This window comes from Salmo salar, chromosome ssa09, assembly GCF_905237065.1.
Source record: "Salmo salar chromosome ssa09, Ssal_v3.1, whole genome shotgun sequence".
NCBI lineage: Eukaryota > Metazoa > Chordata > Actinopteri > Salmoniformes > Salmonidae > Salmo > Salmo salar.
In genome coordinates, this window is record NC_059450.1 from 76,506,155 (window position 1) to 76,523,590 (window position 17,436).

Consider the following 17,436-nt stretch of genomic DNA (forward strand, 5'->3'; position numbering starts at 1 on the left):
ACAACAACCACCCGAGCCACTGCCTGTTCACCCCGCTATCATCCAGAAGGCGAGGTCAGTACAGGTGCATCAAAGCTGGGTCCAAGAGACTGAAAAACAGCTCCTATCTCAAGGCCATCAGACTGTTAAATTGTGTCAAGAAGCAGTGCGGCTTGGTTGGGTTGTGTTTCGGAGGACGCATGGCTCTCGACCTTTGCCTCTCCCGAGTATCACTAGTCACTTTAAATAACGCCACTTTAATAATGTTTACATATCCTACATTACTCATCTCATATGTATATAGTGTATTCTATACTATCAGTTGCATCGAAGCCTATGCCGCTCTCACATTACTCATCCATATATTTATGCGTACATATTCTATTCATCCCTTTACCTTTGTGTGTATAAGGTAGTTGTTGGGAATTTGTTAGATATTACTGCATAGTCGGAACTAGAAGTACAAGCATTTCCCTACACTCACATTAATATATGCTAACCATGTGTATGACCAATACAATTTGATTTATTCAAATATATATATAAAATGATCTTTAGCTCACAACCTCAAATGAATATGCTGCATGTATTAATTAAATAGTTTGTGGAAAGGGCTTAGTGGTAAGTGACAAAACTGTAAATATCCTGCAGTGTTATTCCTGATGTGATCGAGGACTGCGATTCTGTGTTTATCTTCACTAAGTCGTCTATTAATGTCTTCTCGAAGAAAAGTAGTATATTCGTCCGCAATTGTTTTAGTCCACCATTTTATGAAATTTACTTTAGATTGATCTAAGTTATTACCAATGTGTTTTACCAAGTCAAATTTTTCAGCTAGAGACTCTCCAACTTCTTGGAATTCATTTAGAGTTCCAAAATGGGGTATGGAAAAATCTAGGTCAAGACTTTTCTCTTTCTTCTTATCAGTTTTCACATTTTTTTTATCATAATTGCTAATTGACATAAATTTATTTGTCACACGCTTATGGATGTCTTTAAACTTTTTCAATCTGAAAGGTACTTCTGAAATGTTTTTGGGCAGAAATTGTTTACTCAAAATATAAAGTTGCTCGGGAAGTGCGCTGTCTTCAAAATTAGATTTAGAGTCACGGCTTTTCTTATTGTTATGCTCAGTGTTAAAAATTACAAATTCATCACAATAGTTCGCATAATTAGAACTACTGATTATCAAATTAAAGTGATTGAATGAGCTGATATATGGATCTATAAAGGTTGTCACCTGTCCAGTCGAACCGTACCATTTGCTATATCCAACAATAGTTTTTATACTATAAGATTTGTACAGTTCTGCTGAATCCTTAATCAGTAAATCCATGCATGACTCATGACCTGAATTTTGCAAACAAGGAGAGTTGAGCGTATAGATAAACAGTTTAGTATTCCGCAATTTCTCATTGTTTTTCAATATTTGTTTTACTTCCTCAAGAAGTAACTTTTCGGTATGAATATTTAAAGGTTTGCCCTTGCACATCTTCTTGCAATCTTCTAATTTAAATAAACCAACAAAAACCGGTTCTCCGCCACAAGGTGACTCGATAAATGCCCATGCATGTTGCGTATCAAACTTTTGTTTGCAACCTTTTGTTTGTAATGAGTAGTACTTATCAAGAAATTCAGGAACGTTTTCAAAATGATTTGGGATGTTTTGGTTTTCCGTCGGACAGTCCGTAAAAATCGTTGTTATGCCATACTTGTTCAGTTCTGCTAAATCCGTTATTGTATGACCTGTAATTTGCGAAGGAGCGTTGAGCGAATACATAGAACATTTTGTATTTTGCAATTGCTCTTTGTTTTCCAACGTTATTTTCACTTCCTCAAGAAGTAACTCTTCGGTATGACTAATAAGAGGTTTGTTTTCCATATTCTCTATATTGTTAGGTTCCAAAATTGCAACAAACACATCAGCAGTTGACTTTAAGAATGCCCATGTATATTTAGCATTCATCTTTTGATTGCAAACTTTTGTTTGTAAAAGGTAAATTGTATCACATAATTCGTTTCCTTCTTGATTTGGGAGGTCCATTGACTGGTCTGGAAAGTTGATGTTCACAGGACTGGGGCTTCCTCTGTAAGGGGAATCAAAATAGCTAAATTAGTTTTGCAACTTGTAACCTGTTAGTGAGGGGTAAGAGAGCTAAAGATAGTAACATCTTCTAGTAAAGATTCAGAAAATAACTATGGACTCTGGACTTACACATGAAATGTATAACATTAGGACAACCATGTCCTCCACAATCAGTATGTTTAACATTAGTCCACTTTTGGTACAGTGTCAAAAATGTTGCATGTCAGCTTCAAGATAAAATATATTGTTTTCTGTCTCCTGATGCCAATAAGCATATTGTGAAAATGTAGGTCATACCTCTGGTGGATCTCAATCCCCTCACTGTGGGATCTGGTTGATGTAGCATCCATATCCTCCTCAGGAGGCCCTCCGTTCGAAAAAACGTTTGTGTCGGGGTTCACATCATCCTCATGGTACACAGGATCCTCAGACAGCGATAGGTGCCTCTTCTTACTGTAGAGAAATAGAATATCACGAACTATTAGTTGTTGAAAACAATTTAGTAAGTTTTAAATACTTTTAGATGTTTTCAAATACAACTTGTAAATATTTGGTTTTTAAAACAGGGTTTCTTGCAATTGCAATTGAACTCAAGGTCAAAATCAAATCAAATTTGATTTGTCACATGCGCCGAATACAACAGGTGTAGAGCTTACCGTGAAATGCTTACTTACAAGCCCTTAATCAACAATGCAGTTTTAAGAAAATACCCTCCCCAAAAGTAAGCGATAAGAATAACAAATGATTAAAGAGCAGCAGTAAATAACAATAGCGGGGCTATATACAGGGGGAATGTGTGTCAATGTGCGGGGGTAATTGAGGTAATATGTACATGTAGGTAAAGTGACTATGCATTGATAATAAACAGAGTAGCAGCAGCGTTCTTAGGGGGTGGGGGCGGTAGCAATGCAAATAATCTGGGTTACCATTTGATTAACTGTTCAGGAGTCTTATGGCTTGGTGGTAGAAGCTATTAAGCAGCCTCTTGGACCTAGACTTGGCACTCCGGTACCGCTTGCCGTGCGGTAGCAGAGAGAACAGTCTATGACTAGGGTGGCTGGAGTCTTTGACAATTTTTAGGGCCTTCCTCTGACACCGCCTGGTATAGAGGTCCTGGATGGCAGGAAGCTTGGCCCCGGTGATGTACTGGGCCGTAAGCACTACCCTCTGTAGTGCCTTGCGGTCGCAGGCGGAGCAGTTGCCATACCAGGCAGTGATGCAACCCGTCAGGATGCTCTCGATGGTGCAGCTGTAAAACCTTTTGAGGATCTGAGGACCCATGCCAAAACTTTTCAGTCTTCTTAGGGGGAATAGGTTTTGTCTTGCCCTCTTGTCTTGGTGTGCTTGGACCATGTTAGTTTGTTGGTGATGTGGACACCAAGGAACTTGAAGCTCTCAACCTGCTCCACTACAGCCTCGTCGATGAGAATGGGGGCGTGCTCAGTCCTCCTTTTCCTGTAGTCCACAATCATCTCCTTTGTCTTGATCACGTTGAGGGAGAGGTTGTTGTACTTTAACCACACGTCAGGTCTCTGACCTCCTCCCTATAGGCTGTCTCATCGTTGTTGGTGATCAGGCCTACCACTGTTGTGTCATCAGCAAACTTAATAATGGTGTTGGAGTCGTGCATGGCCGTGCAGTCATGAGTGAACAGGGAGTACAGGAGGGGACTGAGCACGCACCTCTTAAGGTCCCCCGTGTTGACAATCAGCGTGGCGGATGTGTTGTTACCTACCCTTACCACCTGGGGGCGGCCCATCAGGAAGTCTAGGATCCAGTGGCAGAGGGAGGTGTTTAGTCCAAGGGTCCTTAGCTTAGTGATGAGCTTTGAGGGCACTATGGTGTTGATCGCTGAGCTGTGGTCAATGAATAGCATTCTCACATAGGTGTTCCTTTTGTCCAGGTGGGAAAGGGCAAGGGAGTGCAATGGAGGTTGCATCATCTGTGGATCTGTTGGGGTGGTATGCAAATTGGAGTGGGTCTAGGGTTTCTGGGATGATGGTGTTGACGTGAGCAATGAACAGCCTTTTAAAGCACTTCATGGCTACAGACATGAGTGCTACGGGTCAGTAGTCTTTTAGGCAGGTTACCTTGGTGTTCTTGGGCACAGGGACTATGGTGGTCTGCTTAAAACATGTTGGTATTACAGACTCGGACAGGGAGAGGTTGAAAATGTCAGTGAAGACACTTGCCAGTTTGTCAGCGCATGCTCGCGGTACACATTCTGGTAATCCGTCTGGCCCTGCGGCCTTGTGAATGTTGACCTGTTTAAAGGTCATACATCGGCTTTTGGTTAGGGTATGTACGTACAGTCACTGTGGGGACGACGTCCTCGATGCACTTATTGATAAAGCCGGTGACTGATGTGGTGTATTCCTCAATGCCATCGGAAGAATCCCGGAACATATTCCAGTCCGTGCTAGCAAAATAGTCCTGTAGTTTAGCATCTGCTTCATCTGACCACTTTTTTATAGATCGAGTCACTGGTGCTTCCTGCTTTAATTTTAGCTTGTAAGTAGGAATCAGAAGGATAGAATTATGGTCAGATTTGCCAAGGTAAACGTAGACTTGAGTTACAACCAGGTAGATTCAGCAACATGAAAATAAGGGAAAGCCGCACACTCTAAGAGCTCAGATGCAAAAATGTAATAACCAACGTTTCGACAGCAAAGCTGTCTTCATCAGGGTATCATCACAAACACTGCGAGATGAGTAATTTATATAGTGTCAAGAGACACACAGGTGTTTGTAATCATGGCCAAGTGTGGCCTAATATCATTGGTTAACTCAAATATTTAAAAAAAATGGCATACAAAGAACATACAAAAAGACAAACAAATGGGTAGCATACGATCATAGCATTTGTAGTCTAAAATGTATCTAACAAACAATTACAATGGCAAAATCACAATAATCACAAGAATGGCTTCAGATCAAAGTCTATGTTGAGACCGAAGGGAGCAAGGGTCTTTAAATTAAAGATCCAGGCAGCCTCTCGTTTTAACAATAAATTATCAAGGTCACCCCCTCTCCTCGGGAGGGTGACATGTTCGATGCCAATATAACGCAGAGACGAAATCGAATGGTTTGCTTCCAAAAAGTGGGCCGCAACTGGGTAAGTCAAGTTTTTGCACCTAATGGTGCTACGATGCTCTGAGATACGTACTTTTAATTCACGCTTTGTTTTACCCACATAATTTTTACCACAAGGACAAGTTATAAGATAAATAACTGCCTTAGTGGAACACGTAATAACACCTTTAATTGGGATAGATTTCCCTGTTTGGGGGTGTTTGAAGGATCTACATTTATAAGTGCCATTGCATTGAGCACAGCCATTACACTTGTAATTTCCATCCAGTATGGGCGCAAATAGACGTTGTTCAGGAATATCTTGGGGTGGTAAATCAGAGTGTACCAATTGGTCTCTGAGATTTCTGCCCCGCGAGAATACGACCAGGGGAAGGTCAGAAAACACATTACCGAGACTATCATCATATTTCAGAATGTGCCAATGTTTGTGAACGATTCCTTTAATTTGTTCAGAGCACTTTGAATAGCGGGTAGTGAGAACGCAAGAATGCGTCTTTTTGCGAGACTGACCTTGAAAAAGGTCATGTCTCGTTTTGTTTTGAATTTTCTCAATGGCAATATTAATCTGATCATTGTTGTACCCCCTCTCCTTGAACTTATCCTGCGTCTCAGCCATATTTCTGTCGAAATCTGATTGTTTTATACAAATTATTTTGATTCGACAGAATTGGCTGTAGGGCAAACATTTTTCAAGGGAAGTGGGTGACAACTATCAGCCCTCAACAAACTGTTACAATCAGTAGGTTTCCTGTAAAGATCAGTGTATAGAACATTATCTTCACACAAGATCAGAAGATCAAGAAAACTGATTTGACGTGTATCAGATTGCATAGTAAATCTCAAATGTTCAGAACAGGAGTTAAGAAAAGCATGGAATGCCTGGAGCTGTTCTGCATCACCCCTCCATAGAACAAAAATATCGTCAATATACCGTTTCCAAATAATGATGTTAGGCAAGAAAACATTTTTGAGAGGGTTGAAAATGGATCGTTTGTCCATGTAACCCACATGAAAACAAGCTTTGCTTGATTTACAATCCGATACGTCAGTCCTTATTCGTCCTGCTGATAAGGGTGGGTCGGTTGTACTCATGGATAGGACAGCTTATGTAAATGAGTGTCATAGACAACTGCTTGACAACACCTTTTACAAGAAACTCAGAAGTGACCCTACTTCCCAATTTCAGAATACTATCTTTACTGTCCTAGATGGTTATTTAAATTCTGGTCAGATAACCAAAAAAGAATATGACTTTCTGGCCATTCAACACCCTAAAATTGCCACTTTCTATACTTTGCCGAAATTACACAAGAATGTTACAAACCCTCCAGGGCGCCCTATTGTAGCGGGCATTGATGCAGTAACGGCCCCTCTATCTACTTTTGTTGATTTTTTTTATTAGACCACTCGCAGAACAGCTCCCCTCCTTTGTAAAGGACACCAGCAGTATGATCTCTATCATTGAATCTCTTGATCCTCTCCCTGAGAACACCTTGTTAGTTACTTTTGATGTTGAGTCGTTATACACAAATATTCCACACGAGGGCGGTATTGAAGCCATGGAACATTTTCTTCTGCAACGTGACCCTAATGAACTACCTTCCAGTGCCTGCATTATAACATTGGCTGAAATAGTACTCACACATAACTATTTCATGTTTCTAAATTATTTCTTTATTCAGACGAAGGGTACTGCTATGGGATCCCCCATGGCTCCTAACTATGCTAATTTGTATGTGGGTTACATGGAGAAACAATCCATTTTCAACCCTCTCAAAAATGTTTTCTTGCCTAACATCATTATTTGGAAACGGTATATTGACGATATTTTTGTTCTATGGAGGGGTGATGCAGAACAGCTCCAGGCATTCCATGCTTTTCCCTCCTGTCCTCCGGCCCAGCCCGAGTGGCCCTCCTGTCCTCCGGGCCAGCCCGAGTGGCCCTCCTGTCCTCCGGGCCAGCCCGAGTGGCCCGCCTGTCCTCCGGCCCAGCCCGAGTGGCCCGCCTGTCCTCCGGCCCAGCCCGAGTGGCCCGCCTGTCCTCCGGCCCAGCCCGAGTGGCCCGCCTGTCTTCCGGCCCAGCCCGAGTGGCCCGCCTGTCTTCCGGCCCAGCCCGAGTGGCCCGCCTGTCTTCCGGGCCAGCCCGAATGGCCCGCCTGTCCTCCGGCCCAGCCAGAGTGGTCCGTCTGCCAGGGTCAGCCCGAGTGGCTCGTCTGCCCGGCGCAGCTATCGGCGCCACCAAAGTGGGTGACGCCGAAGGTGGAGCGAGGCCCACGTCCTGCACCTGAGCCACCTCCAGGAGAGGTGGGTTGGGGAGGGAGGGTGTAGCACAGTGCCGTCGTTGACGGCAGCCACCCTCCCTTCCCTCCCTTATTGTTTAGGGGGATATTTTTTGTTGTTTGGGGGTTTGTTTTTTCTTTTAGGTGCATTCCGGGGTCTGCACCTTGAGGGGGGGGGGTACTGTCACATCCTGACCAGCAGAGGGAGGTATTGTATTAGTTTTGGTCAGGACGTGGCAGGTTTTTTGTGTGTTAAGTGTTGTGTTGGTGATTAGGACTTCCAATTGAAGGCAGGTGTGTTGAGTTGCCTTTGATTGGGAGTCCTATATAGGAGTGTGTGTTTTTCTTTGGGGTTGTGGGTAATTGTTTCTGTTCAGTGTGATATGCTGTCAGTACTGTTTAGCTGTCGGTATTTTCTTGTTTTTGTAGTGTTCCAGTGATCGTTTTGAATTAAAATTATGAACACTAACTCTGCTGCACCTTGGTCCACTTCTCTCCATGACGACAGCTGTGACAACTATGCAATCTGATACACGTCAAATCAGTTTTCTTGATCTTCTGATCTTGTGTGAAGATAATGTTCTATACACTGATCTTTACAGGAAACCTACTGATTGTAACAGTTTGTTGAGGGCTGATAGTTGTCACCCACTTCCCTTGAAAAATAGTCTGCCCTGCAGCCAATTCTGTCGAATCAAAATAATTTGCAAAAAACAATCAGATTTCGACAGAAATATGGCTGAGACGCAGGGTAAGTTCAAGGAGAGGGGGTACAACAATGATCAGATTAATATTGCCATTGAGAAAATTCAAAACGATACATGACCTTTTTCAAGGTCAGTCTCGCAAAAAGACGCATTCTTGCGTTCTCACTACCCGCTATTCAAAGTGCTCTGAACAAATTAAAGGAATCGTTCACAAACATTGGCACATTCTGAAATATGATGATAGTCTCGGTAATGTGTTTTCTGACCTTCCCCTGGTCGTATTCTCGCGGGGCAGAAATCTCAGAGACCAATTGGTACACTCTGATTTACCACCCCAAGATATTCCTGAACAACGTCTATTTGCGCCCATACTGGATGGAAATTACAAGTGTAATGGCTGTGCTCAATGCAATGGCACTTATAAATGTAGATCCTTCAAACACCCCCAAACAGGGAAATCTATCCCAATTAAAGGTGTTATTACGTGTTCCACTAAGGCAGTTATTTATCTTATAACTTGTCCTTGTGGTAAAAATTATGTGGGTAAAACAAAGCGTGAATTAAAAGTACGTATCTCAGAGCATCGTAGCACCATTAGGTGCAAAAACTTGACTTACCCAGTTGCGGCCCACTTTTTGGAAGCAAACCATTCGATTTCGTCTCTGCGTTATATTGGCATCGAACATGTCACCCTCCCGAGGAGAGGGGGTGACCTTGATAATTTATTGTTAAAACGAGAGGCTGCCTGGATCTTTAATTTAAAGACCCTTGCTCCCTTCGGTCTCAACATAGACTTTGATCTGAAGCCATTCTTGTGATTATTGTGATTTTGCCATTGTAATTGTTTGTTAGATACATTTTAGACTACAAATGCTATGATCGTATGCTACCCATTTGTTTGTCTTTTTGTATGTTCTTTGTATGCCATTTTTTTTAAATATTTGAGTTAACCAATGATATTAGGCCACACTTGGCCATGATTACAAACACCTGTGTGTCTCTTGACACTATATAAATTACTCATCTCGCAGTGTTTGTGATGATACCCTGATGAAGACAGCTTTGCTGTCGAAACGTTGGTTATTACATTTTTGCATCTGAGCTCTTAGAGTGTGCAGCTTTCCCTTATTTTCTAGTTTTCTACTCCGCTAGCCAGCACCTCGCCTTTATAGGTGTGCGTTTCTTTTTTCTAGATTCAGCAACATGACATCAACACAGCCAGTGGGTTGACTTCCTATTTACAGAATTCATCAACTGAATTCACATCTGCCAAGACTGCCAATATTGTCTGTTCCCAATGTGGGAGGGCACAAATGGGTCATACCATTGGTGGTTCTCGTTCTCCTCACTCTGGGATATGTTTGATGTAGCAGGCACGTCCTCCTCAGGAGGGCATCTATCAGAAGAACTGTCTGTGTTGCTGGGAGAGTTCACATCGCTCCCTTCAGACAGGGGCCTCTTCTTACTGTAGAGAAACATGAAGGAGAAATAAAAGCAAATCCATCATTATTACAAATGGAACTCACAAACACTCAGTGGCCCCCCTCCTTTACAGTAATAACATGGTAATAGTATAGTAACAATTTATAATAACTCACAATAGCATTATTTTGATGGTGAGTAACCATGTGTTACCATGTTATCACCACTTTATGCCGTGCTGTAACGTAAAGTGCTACTAAGATGGCGGCAGTGCCACAAACTGCTGTGTCACTCAGAGATATTTTCCACTTTCAAGATAACACCTGTGCTCTCATTACTCAAGCTGTAGCAGGTACCACCATACACACATTTGATCTAGTAAAACATTTTTCAGAAATACAAGGAACAACATCTTTCTTTGTCATTTTAGGATTGGTCATAACGATAATCTTTATGATATCATATGCTGTAGCACATCCAGCATGAGGTTTCTGTGGTCAATGGAGTACAGAAGTAAAAATCTGCCCTGTTCAATCACATTCGTTCTTTTAAAAATAAATGCCGTAACTGTTTTCTCATTAGTTGGGAATGTTCTTTGAAATGTCTCATACAACATATTTGGCTCATTGTTATCAACCTACTGCGTACCCCTTGTGTGCAGTGCATGCTATTAGCATGCTAACACTCATCAAGACAGACTGGTAGCAAATCTAGCATAACTAGCCATCGCTAGCATTCACTGGTTGATGTAACTTTTGAGTGTCATGGAGTTGACTGATGACTATGACATGCAAATATATTCATCACAATGTTTGGATGGGAGTTATAATCCGGTTATGACACAAAACTAATTTTAATTTTAGAAAACACCCAGATAAGTAGTGTCGACCCATATTGTCATTTTTTGGGGGGGTTTTCTGTAGAAAGGAATCAAAAGAAAGATATATTTATTTACTTACGGAAAGTGATCCATCACGACACTTTCAGGTTGCTCCAGAAGGCTTGGCATTTCCAAGTTCGATTGTGGATTTTTGTTTGCCACTGAAGACAGAAATGTTATTCTTGTCTACACCGCATCTCGTTCATGTTTGTGTCATTCGGTTCGCTGTCAGTCTAGAGTGTACCCACCTCCCACCTACTTTTCCCCATTGGCCCATTATCATGTCATTCTCATTTTGACCAATCAATTTTTATGTTAGTGATCCACATCTTCCTTTTTGTATCACCTAACCTACAGGTACATGGAATGGAATGCTGCCTGTCCTGTCCTGATGGGTGTGAGACAGTTCAGACGTTGCTGACTCATGTCAGATCTTATAATGCATGGATTAGTATTTTCCACATCAGCTAACCACATCATACGGTATGTCATAGCAATCTGGTGCCCGATGGCACCGTCGGGGACGTGGCATGCAACCATTGGTTGATGAATACAATGTCTAAACTGGGCGACGCAACCAAAGTATTTGTAACAAACATTTAAGGAAACTACTGTCCCAAACTGAACTCCACTCACAGTAAACCCCTTAACCCTCTCAATAGTCTACACATTTTGAACCATACTATTACAATTACAAATAGATCTTGGTTTCAGAGAAATGAATCAACTTTATTTTTTGTGAGTGTAAGATTTCATCCAAAAGCAACAAGCAACTAAATCTGAAAATGGGGAACCTAAACACAACACTGGTTAATTTTGATCTTGGTCAGATTGAAACTGAAAACCCCTGAGGTCATGCCTTAGCTCTGGTTGTCTGGCAGAAGTCAATAGATACTGGAGATAGAAATGCCCCATTGCCTGAGAGTGACACATCATTTTTTTGTGTTAGAGAGAAAGAGTATGTGTGAGAGAGGGAGAGAGCAGGGGAGGGGAAGGAGGAGAGAGCAGGGGAGGGGAGGGGAAGGAGGAGAGAGACTGACAGATTTTTTGTATTTTTTTTCTCACCTTTATTTAACCAGGTAAGCTAGTTGAGAACAAGTTCTCATTTACAACTGTGACCTGGCCAAGATAAAGAAAAGCAGTGCGACACAAACAACAACACAGAGTTACACATGGAATAAACAAGCGAACAGTCAATAACACAATAGAAAAAAATAAAGTCTATATACAAGGTGAGCAAATGGCATGAGGAGGTAGGCAATAAATAGGCCATAGTAGCGAAATAATTACAATTTAGCAGATTAACACTGGAGTGATAAATGAGCAGATGATGATGTGCAAGTAGAGATACTGGTGTGCAAAAGAGCAGAAAAGTAAATAAAAACAATAGGGGGATGAGGTAGGTAGATTGGGTGGGATATTTACAGATGGACTATGCACAGCTGCAGCGATCGGTTAGCTGCTCAGATAGCTGATGTTTAAAGTTAGTAAGGGAAATATAAGTCTCCAGCTTCAGCGATTCTTGCAATTTGTTCTAGTCACTGGCAGCAGAGAACTGGAATGAAAGGTGGCCAAAGGAGGTGTTGGCTTTGGGGATGACCAGTGAGATATACCTGCTGGAGCACGTGCTACGGGTGGGTGTTGTTATTGTGACCAGTGAGCTGAGATAAGGCGGAGCGTTACCTAGCATAGACTTGTAGATGACCTGGAGCCAGTGGGTCCGGCGACGAATATGTAGCGAGGGCCAGCCGACTAGAGCATACAGGTCAATGTGGTAGGTGGTATAAGGGGCTTTGGTAACAAAATGGATGGCACTGTGATAGACTGCATCCAGTTTGCTGAGTAGAGTATTGGAAGCTATTTTGTAGATGACATCGCCGAAGTCGAGGATCGGTAGGATAGTCAGTTTTACTAGGGTAAGTTTGGCGGCATGAGTGCGAAATAGAAAGCCGATTCTAGATTTGATTTTGGATTGGAGATGTTTAATATGAGTCAGGAAGGAGAGGTTACAGTCTAGCCAGACACCTAGGTATTTGTAGTTGTCCACATGATCTTGGTCAGAACCGTCCAGGGTGGTGGCGCAAGTTGTGTGGGCGGGTGCGGGCAGCGAGCGGTTGAAAGCATGCATTTGGTTTTACTAGCGTCTAGGAGCAGTTGGAGGCCACGGAAGGAGTGTTGTATGAGTCTGTAGATGGGGGAATTCCAAGATTTTCTCTTCAGCGAGGAGGCGGTGATGAGGGAGAGGATGATGAGGCACCATAACTGCTTCGCCCCTGCTGTTCTCTCACCTCTAAGGGGAGTTGATGAAAGGGTGTGGGAAAAAAATCACTATCACTCCTCTCTCACACACACCTCCCTCATGCCATTCTCTCTCTCAATTCAATTCAAAGGGCTTTATTGGCATTGGAAACACATGTTAACATTGCCAAAGCAAGTGAAATAGAAAACAAACTAAAGTGAAATTAACAATAAAAAGTGAACAGTAAACATTACACTCACAAAAGTTCCAAAAGAATAAAGACATTTCAAGTGTCATTATGTCTATATACAGTGTTGTAATGAAGTGCAAATAGTTAAAGTACGAAAGGGAAAATAAATAAACATAAATATGGATTGTATTTACAATGGTGTTTGTTCTTCACTGGTTGACCTTTTCTTGTGGAAACAGGTCACACATCTTGCTGCTGTGGTAGCACTCTGTGGTATTTCACCCAATAGATATGGGAGTTTATCAAACTTGGGTTTGTTTTCAAATTCTTTGTGGGTCTGGTGTAATCTGAGGGAAATATATCTCTCTAATATGGTCATACATTTGGCAGGAAGTTAGGAAGTGCTGCTCAGTTTCCACCATAGGCTATGTGCACACTGCCCACAAAATATCTTCTCTTGAGAGCCAGGTCTGCCTTCGGTGGCCTTTCTCAATAGCAAGGCTATGCTCACTGAGTCTGTACATAGTCAAAGCTTTCCTTAATTTTGGGTTAGTCACAGTGGTCAGGTATTCTGCCGCTGTGTACTCTCTGTTTAGGGCCAAATAGCATTTTAGTTTGCTCTGTTTTTTGTTAATTCGTTCCAATGTGTCAAGTAATTATCTTGTTGTTTTCTCATGATTTGGTTGGGTCTAATTGTGTTGCTGTCCTGGGGGTCTGTTTGTGTTTGTGAACAGAGCCCCAGGTCCAGCTTGCTTAGGGAGCTCTTCTCCAGGTTCATCTCTCTGTAGGTGATGGCTTTGTTATGGAAGGTTTGGAATCACTTCCTTTTAGGTGGTTGTAGAATTTAATAGCTCTTTTCTGGATTTTGATAATTAGCAGGTATCAGCCTAATTCTGCTCTGCATGCATTACTTTGTGTTTTACGTTGTACACAGGATATTTTTTTCTGAATTCTGCATGCAGTCTCAATTTGGTGTTTGTCCCATTTTGTGAATTATTGGTTGGTGAGCAGATCCCAGACCTCACAACCAATGGGTTCTTCAACTGATTCAAGTATTTTTAGCCAAATCCTAATTGGTATGTCGAATCTTATGTTCCTTTTGATGGCATAGAAGGCCCTTCTTGACTTGTCTCTCAGATTGTTCACAGCTTTGTGGAACTTACCTGTGGCGCTGACGTTTAGGCCAAGGTATGTATAGTTTTTTGTGTGCTCTAGGGCAGTGGAGTCTAGATGGAATTTGTATTTGTGGTTCTGGCAACTGGACCTCTTTCTCTACTCTCCTTCATAATTTTCCCTGCTCAGCAGCTCACCCCCTCCATATTGTATGCCTCCTCCCCCATCTCACCCGCTCCCTCATCTGTCTCTCTCCCCTCTTTGGAATATCCCTTCATTCCTGTGTCTCCCTCCTCCATTCCTTCTCCAACTCTCCTTGGTTTATCCCTCCATTCCTCCACCTGTCTTCCCTGTTGACACTGCAGCACTGCAGTGAGTATCGGGGATCCTATGCTGACGTCAGGGAGAAAACCCCAGTTGCACAACAGCTGCTGAGGAGCACCCCGCTCCAGCCCACTACTGACTGCCTGGGAGAGGAGAGGCCAGAGGGAGAATCCCTCCTTGTAGACACAAGTTATGAGGCTTATATTTAAAGACAATAAAATAATCATGATCAACAGTGAAACACTGGAGATTCCTTTACAATGAACCCAGCTGTAGACTAATCGTGCAGTTATTTTAGTCCGAGCACACTTGTAAGGGTCTGCATTTTTTAGCGTAACTGTGGGAGTTAATGTAATGAAACTAGGTGCAGCTGCTATGCTGAAGAAACATAATTGAATAGCAGGAAATAGTAAGGACAATGAGTACAATGACTGGATAGAGAGGTGGGGGCATGCAATACAATTTCCATCTCTGAGTAGGATGTCATGCCAAAGATTGCATTAGCTGAGAACATAGATACATTTGTGCCTTCTGACATACCAATGTCAGGAGGAAGCAGCAGGAAGGATGTTGGCAAATTGACCAACATGTGAACCATATGCAATAAATGTATTATTTGTTGTATAAGCTAGGGGGTTCTGCCACCATTGTAATCCAAACCGGAACAGATGTGGGCGTTATCAGGTGTAAACAGGCAAGAAACTCGGGTTGGAAGATAATGGTGGCGGAAGGGCTAAGGGGAGTAATTGCATTAACATAGGTGATGTACCCATATCAATCAATCAAATTTATTTTTATATAGCCCTTCGTACATCAGCTGATATCTCAAAGTGCTGTACAGAAACCCAGCCTAAAACCCCAAACAGCAAGCAAAGCATGTGAAAGAAGCACGGTGGCTAGGAAAAACTCCCTAGGAAAAACTCCCTAGAAAGGCCAAAAACCTAGGAAGAAACCTAGAGAGGAACCAGGCTATGAGGGGTGGCCAGTCCTCTTCTGGCTGTGCAGGGTGGATATTATAACAGAACATGGCCAAGATGTTAAAATGTTCATAAATGACCAGCATGGTCAAATAATAATAATCATAGTAGTTGTCGAGGGTGCAACAAGCACGTCCGGTGAACAGGTCAGGGTTCCATAGCCACAGGCAGAACAGTTGAAACTGGAGCAGCAGCACGGCCAGGTGGACTGGGGACAGCAAGGAGTCATCATACCAGGTAGTCCTGAGGCATGGTCCTAGGGCTCAGGTCCTCCGAGAGAAAGACAGAAAGAGAGAAAGAGAGAATTAGAGAGAGCATATTTAAATTCACACAGGACACCGGATAAGACAAGAGAAATACTCCAGATGTAACAGACTGACCCTAGCCCCCGACACATAAACTACTGCAGCATAAATACTGGAGGCTGAGACAGGAGGGATCAGAAGACACTGTGGCCCCATCCGATGATATCCCCGGACAGGGCCAAACAGGCAGGATATAACCCCACCCACTTTGCCAAAGCACAGCCCCCACACCACTAGAGGGATGTCTCCAACCACCAACTTACCGTCCTAAGACAAGGCCGAGTATAGCCCACAACGATCTCCGCCATGGCACAACCCAAGGGGGGGCGCCAACCCAGACAGGAAGACCACGTCAGTGACTCAACCCACTCAAGTGACGCACCCCTCCCATGGAAGGCATGGAAGAACACCAGTAAGCCAGTGACTCAGCCCCTGTAAAAGGGTTAGAGGCAGAGAATCCCAGTGGAAAGAGGGGAACCGGCAAGGCAGAGACAGCAAGGGCGGTTCGTTGCTCCAGCCTTTCCGTTTACCTTCACACCCCTGGGCCAGACTACACTTAATCATAGGACCTACTGAAGAGATATGTCTTCAGTAATGACTTAAAGGTTGAGACTGAGTCTGCGTCTCTCACATTGGTAGGCAGACCATTCCATAAAAATGGAGCTCTATAGGAGAAAGCCCTACCTCCAGCCGTTTGCTTAGAAATTCTAGGGACAATTAGGAGGCCTGCGTCTTGTGACTGTAGCGTACGTGTAGGTATGTACGGCAGGACCAAATCGGAAAGATAGGTAGGAGCAAGCCCATGTAATGCTTTGTAGGTTAGCAGTAAAACCTTGAAATCAGCCCTTGCCTTAACAGGAAGACAGTGTAGGGAGGATAGCACTGGAGTAATATGGTCAAATTTTTTGGTTCTAGTCAGGATTCTAGCAGCCGTATTTAGCACTAACTGAAGTTTATTTAGTGCTTTATCCGTGTAGCCGGAAAGTAGAGATTTACAGTAGTCCAGCCTAGAAGTAACAAAAGCATGGATTCATTTTTCTGCGTCATTTTTGGACAGAAAGTTTCTGATTTTTGCAATGTTACGTAGATGGAAAAAAGCTGTCCTTGAAACAGTCTTGATATGTTCTTCAAAAGAGAGATCAGGGTCCAGAGTAACGCCGAGGTCCTTCACAGTTTTATTTGAGACGACTGTACAACCATCCAGATTAATTGTCAGATTCAACAGAAGATCTCTTTGTTTCTTGGGACCTAGAATAAGCATCTCTGTTTTGTCCGAGTTTAAAAGTAGAAAGTTTGCAGCCATCCACTTCTTTATGTCTGAAACACAGGCTTCTAGCGAGGGCAATTTTGGGGCTTCACCATGTTTCATTGAAATGTACAGCTGTGTGTCGTCCGCATAGCAGTGAAATTTAACATTATGTTTTCGAATGACATCCCCAAGAGGTAAAATATATAGTGAAAACAATAGTGGTCCTAAAACGGAACCTTGAGGAACACCGAAATTTACAATTGATTTGTCAGAGGACAAACCATTCACAGAGACAAACTGATATCTTTCCGACAGATAAGATCTAAACCAGGCCAGAACTTGTCCATGTAGACCAATTTGGGTTTCCAATCTCTCCAAAAGAATGTGGTGATCGATGGTATCAAAAGCGGCACTAAGATCTAGGAGCACGAGGACAGATGCAGAGCCTCGGTCTGACGTCATTAAAAGGTCATTTACCACCTTCACAAGTGCAGTCTCAGTGCTATGATGGGGTCTAAAACCAGACTGAAGCGTTTCGTATACATTGTTTGTCTTCAGGAAGGCAGTGAGTTGCTGTGCAACAGCTTTTTCAAA

The 17,436-nt window shown here is 42.7% G+C and overlaps 1 protein-coding gene across 1 annotated transcript; it reads right to left on the bottom strand.

Annotated features, from left to right (window-relative positions):
* Positions 1 to 292: 292 nt before the first annotated feature.
* On the bottom strand, positions 293 to 10,810 carry LOC106611931 (uncharacterized). The gene is made up of 4 exons (XM_014212604.2): positions 10,525 to 10,810; positions 9,468 to 9,608; positions 2,363 to 2,518; positions 293 to 2,066 (listed from the first exon to the last, which is right to left on the bottom strand). The coding sequence occupies exons 1-4, from the start codon at positions 10,572 to 10,574 to the stop codon at positions 569 to 571; spliced, it is 1,845 nt and encodes a 614-aa protein (XP_014068079.1). The 5' UTR covers positions 10,575 to 10,810; the 3' UTR covers positions 293 to 568.
* Positions 10,811 to 17,436: the final 6,626 nt, after the last annotated feature.

Coding starts and splice junctions, on each gene's coding strand:
- LOC106611931 (XM_014212604.2), bottom strand. CDS start 10,574: ATGCCAAGCCTTCTGGAGCAACCTGAAAGTGTCGTGATGGATCACTTT. Junction 2,519..9,467: donor GAGAACGAGAACCACCAATG/GTATGACCCATT, acceptor ATTTCTCTACAG/TAAGAAGAGGCACCTATCGC. Junction 2,067..2,362: donor GGGATTGAGATCCACCAGAG/GTATGACCTACA, acceptor TTCCCCTTACAG/AGGAAGCCCCAGTCCTGTGA.